Here is a 4,526-nt window from a genome sequence, read left to right on the forward strand (position 1 = left end):
AAAAAAAAAAAAAAAAAAAGACAGAAAGAAACTGAGTTTTATGATCTACAGTGTTTTGTCCCTGGGCCAGTCCGAGAGCTGGCAGCTCACTGCATATGTAATCAACGCTTTTTATAAAGGTGGAGTGGCAGAGACCAGTTTGTAAAGAGGTTTTTTTCCCCTCAGAAATTTGCATATGAAGCTGGAGAATATGTTCCCAAAGCAACAGAAATCACTACTCTCATACATTAGAAGAACAAAGTGATTATCCTGAGGATAGAATTGCACCCAAGGAGAACATGACCATGCCATACAAGAAAGTCACGGTCACAGTTCCTGTCTGTCACATTCCTTGGCACTCGTGTTTCTCTTAGATTCTTGTACCTGCTGGATGGTTGACACACTGGGTTGGGCCACCAAAGGCTGGGGTACTGCTGCAGGAATGGCTGCAGAGGTAGTGGGAGGGGACGACACCTCAGGTGGCTTCTGGATTCTGAGAAATCATTAAAATACAGATTATAAAGGAGACATATAACTTTGTGAAAATTCTTTCAGCAAAATAGTAATGCCATCGCAGCTTCCAGCTGAGTGTAATAAAAATCTTGATTTGACAATATTCCATGTTTATTAAGAGCATCTTTGCTACACATTTTCTTAGGCAGTACAAACATGAAGATGAGTTAGATACCACTCCTGCCTTGGGCTAGGTGGTCTCAGAGGAGCCCTGGAGTCAAACGTAGTAACAACTAACTGAGATTCAAGAAAAGGGACAGAAGCCTGTGCAGAAGATAAGTTTCTGATAACTTCTAAATAACTTCTTTAGTTGTATTCCCTCCCCTCCCTTTCAAGTGAAGAGGCCAGGCTTTGTAAATCTTTACCTCGGGGACTTTGTCATGGTAGAAAGCAGAAATAGCCTGACGTCGACAAGCTCTTCAAGTTTACACAAATTAAATTAAAGAGATTATTTGAAGGGCAAGGGAGCCAAGAAGTATTCTTGAGAAGGCAGCAAAGGGGAGATTATATTAGTTTTATAAAAGAGAGAGTCTGTGGACCTTGCTAAAGAACTTGACCAGAGGGAGAACCTAAGAGCGGAGGGGAAGGCAACCCTCTGAGTACAGGGCACCCGGTCTTGCTAAAGATATCAGCACCTAAGCATTTCAGGAGGCAACAAGCACTAGACTGGAAGGGACCTTGAGATATGGACACAGGCCTCTCGCCCATAACTTGTGGGGAATAGACGACCTATGACCAAGGGCTTCCCTTTGGTCTGCTTTTTAACCTCCCTTTGTCTCAGCTTCCTCATTTCTAAAGTGGGGAGATGATAGTTTTTATATCATAGGAAATGATATAAGAATTGGTTTTCATCTATGTATGAAAGACTTATAAAAAAAAGAATTGGTTTTCATGAGGATTAAATGGGATAATTCCTGTAATATGCTTACTCTCACCCTGTGTGTGCACTTTCTCTCTCTCCCTACATATACGGAGGGTGCAAAAAAACATATATACATTTTAAGAGTTGTTATCTCTGTATTACTTTTTGAAGTTGCATTGAAGGCATCATTACTGGTCAAGTGTACTGAGACATGCTATCCACATCCCTTTTACCTGTAATTCACATAATTCTCAGGAATCATCAATTTTACTTTCAACAGATTTCTTAAAATGTGTATACATGTTTTTGGTCCCCCCCATATATATTATACAATATATGCAATATATGTATATATTAGACACACACACACGTGAACATATATATATATATATGTCTCCCAGGAATCTCTGCACAATGGTGGAGGGGAAAAGGGATACTTAGTGATGGCAGACTTCATTTTTTCCCCATCCAGGTAGTATCAGGTCTCAGAAGCAGAATTACTACATAGTGATGCAAAGGTTATCACTGTCTCTAGAGTATCTGTTTTATTCTACAATAGAATCCCTGATTTCTTCACATGTCTACTCCAAATAAAAATTGCATTTCCCAACTTTCATTGCAGTGAGGTGTGGCCACATGAGTCCTTTCTGGTCAGGGGACAGGAGGGATAGTAATGTATCCATTTTAAGAGAGGTGACCTTAAGAGGGGGATGGGACAGCCCTTCATTCCTTCCTATCTTAGACTAAGATAATAAGGGCAGCACCTTCGCATGAGAAAAAGCAGACAGGTGGAACCAGATCAGAACCAGTGGAATGTGGAGCCATTTTATCAGCCAAATCCAGATTTTTATGTAAATGAGAAATATCTTACTTAAGTCACACTTAATTTGGGGCTGTATTATACACAACTAAAACTAAATTCTAACCACTGTAAGTAGATCTGAAGCAAATAAATAAATGGGACACTTCTTGCTTATTTAAGTTAGTATACAAAAGTTTGTATCCGTTAGGTTTGTAAAACATGTTATGGGAGCCTCGAGGAATGAGTGATGAAGGGGCAATAGAGGAAAACTTTATTATAGAACTCAAAGAGAAAGAACATTTAGACCAGGTTTTGAAGGATAAATAGGAGTAGGCCAATCTTAGTAATGTGAACAGCTTGAATAAAGGATGAGGAGGAACTGTTCCATTGTTTGAGTAAGAAAAGATGGGAGGAGGGGACAGAAAGGCCAGCCTGGTTGATTGGCCGCTGAATAAGGCTTTGTGTGTATGCTGTGTTAAGATTTTTAGAACACGTTGTTTGTTTTGTGTTTGATTTTTGTTCTCCCACAGATGATAATCTTTTCTAAACCAGGAAAATGAGAGGATTGGAATTATTTTTTAGAGAATATCGGGTTGTAGTTTGGGGACTGTAGAAGCGAGGAACGGGCTGAATCAGATAGGAAGGCCTCTAAGGAGGTGGTTGGCACAAAAGGCAGGAAGAAGGAGAAGCTGCCCAAGGCCATGAGGGTGAGAAGGAAGGGGGGAAAGGAGGACTCTGGTTATGAACGTTCATATCTGCACAAGAGCTAGAAGCAAAGTAGGCACCAAGGACTTCTGCCCTTAATGAGTTCACCTTCTGTAGAAGGAACAGAATATACAAACACAGTTAGCAACTCTTCAACCAGTCTTCCAAACACTGCCATTTGTTTCAGGTAATCTCAAGGAATGATGCTGTGTTTGGTTGTTTCCAGTTCCCATGCCTTCTGTCTGTTCTCCTCTGCCCTTTCTGGCCGGGTGCAGTGGCTCATGCCTGTAATCCTAGCGCTATGGGAGGCCAACATGGGTGGATTGCCTGAGCTCATGAGCTCAAGACTAGCTGAGCAAGAGCAAGACCTTGTCTCTAAAAATAGCTGGGCATTGTGGCAAGTGCCTGTGGTCCCAGCTCCTTGGGAGGCTGAGGCAAGAGGATTGCTTGAGTCCAAAAGACAGAGGTTGCTGTGAGTTATGATGCCACAGCACTCTACTCAGGGCAACAAAGTGAGTACTGTCAAAAAAAAGAATACCCTTTCCTCCCTTCTGGGGGTGTTCACTTACAGTCCTATTAAGGTGACTCAGCTTAGAGTCACCAACTCTGTGAAGCCTTTCCTGTTCTCTGTCCCCCAAGCAATAAATAATCCTTCGTAGTCCTATATACCCTGTAAGTAGTCATCAAAGCCCATTACACTTTATTATTGCTCTTACTGTCTATGTGCTTGGTATAAATTCCTTGCTATGTGTGCTGTATGTTTTTCTGAACTGGACTATGAGCCTCTTGAAGGCAGAAACATTTGATTTTTTTTAGTAAAGTAGGTGCTTCATCAATAGTTGTAAAAAATAACGAATGGATGGATGTAACTTTGTTTGGTATTCAGTACCAAAACAAAAGTACCTAGCAAAAGGTTATGGCTTGTCAGATCACTCATTTAGATGTATATAGAAATAATTATATATTAAGCAATACTAAATAATACTAAAGTTTATATGTACAGATATACATATGTGTATGGTTATAGTTTGGAGATGATAAAAGAGAGATATATCTATAGGTATAAATATATAAAATTTAGTATCATTGGGTTTTGTGTTCTTATGAGAACTATTATTCAGTCAGAAAAAAATAAATCTTTTGAATTACTGGTTTATTTGTTTTTTATGCTCTAGATATTAGTATTATGATATTTCACAGGTGACACTTCATTTTTCAAATATTGAGAATATTCAAATTAATCTGCTAGGTAAGATTTAGACAAAAGAAGCAGAGTTTTCTCCAAATCTGCTCTCTCTCCCTCTTCTCTCTCTCTCTTTGTTTTATATATATGTGTGTGTGTGTGCATGTCTACATATATATGTATGTATGTGTGTGTGTGTGTATATATATATATATATATTTTTTTTTTTTTTTTCCAGACCATACCCTGGAGCCACCTCTTTAAGTTTCTAGTAACTGATCAGTAGCTTTCTTGGGATCTGAGAATTCTAAGGCTATTAAAATAGAAAATTAGAATTACCGATTCATCTCTTCTTTGTTAGGGTCCCCTTCTGAGTCAGAAGAAGAAACTCCTGGAAAAAGAAAAATAAGATATAAGATTCTTTTAAGATGACAATTTCTTAAATTGGTTCATAAACAAGATATAAGATTTTTTTTTTTTTT

General features: G+C 38.8%; 1 protein-coding gene across 3 annotated transcripts in view; it reads right to left on the reverse strand.

The window, feature by feature from the left end:
- Positions 1-4,526, reverse strand: part of MYPN (myopalladin) — a 100,808-nt gene that overhangs the window by 55,534 nt on the left and 40,748 nt on the right. For all 3 annotated transcript variants that reach the window (XM_003783618.1, XM_012801323.1, XM_003783617.1), the window contains 2 exons: positions 4,384-4,435; positions 364-472 (listed from right to left, as the gene is read on the reverse strand). In XM_003783618.1, coding sequence (XP_003783666.1) covers positions 364-472; positions 4,384-4,435 — 161 coding nt within the window. The remainder of the gene's footprint in view (positions 1-363; positions 473-4,383; positions 4,436-4,526) is intronic.

The sequence above is a fragment of the Otolemur garnettii genome, unplaced genomic scaffold (genome assembly GCF_000181295.1).
Source record: "Otolemur garnettii isolate 467f Iridium unplaced genomic scaffold, OtoGar3 scaffold00008, whole genome shotgun sequence".
Classification (NCBI taxonomy): domain Eukaryota; kingdom Metazoa; phylum Chordata; class Mammalia; order Primates; family Galagidae; genus Otolemur; species Otolemur garnettii.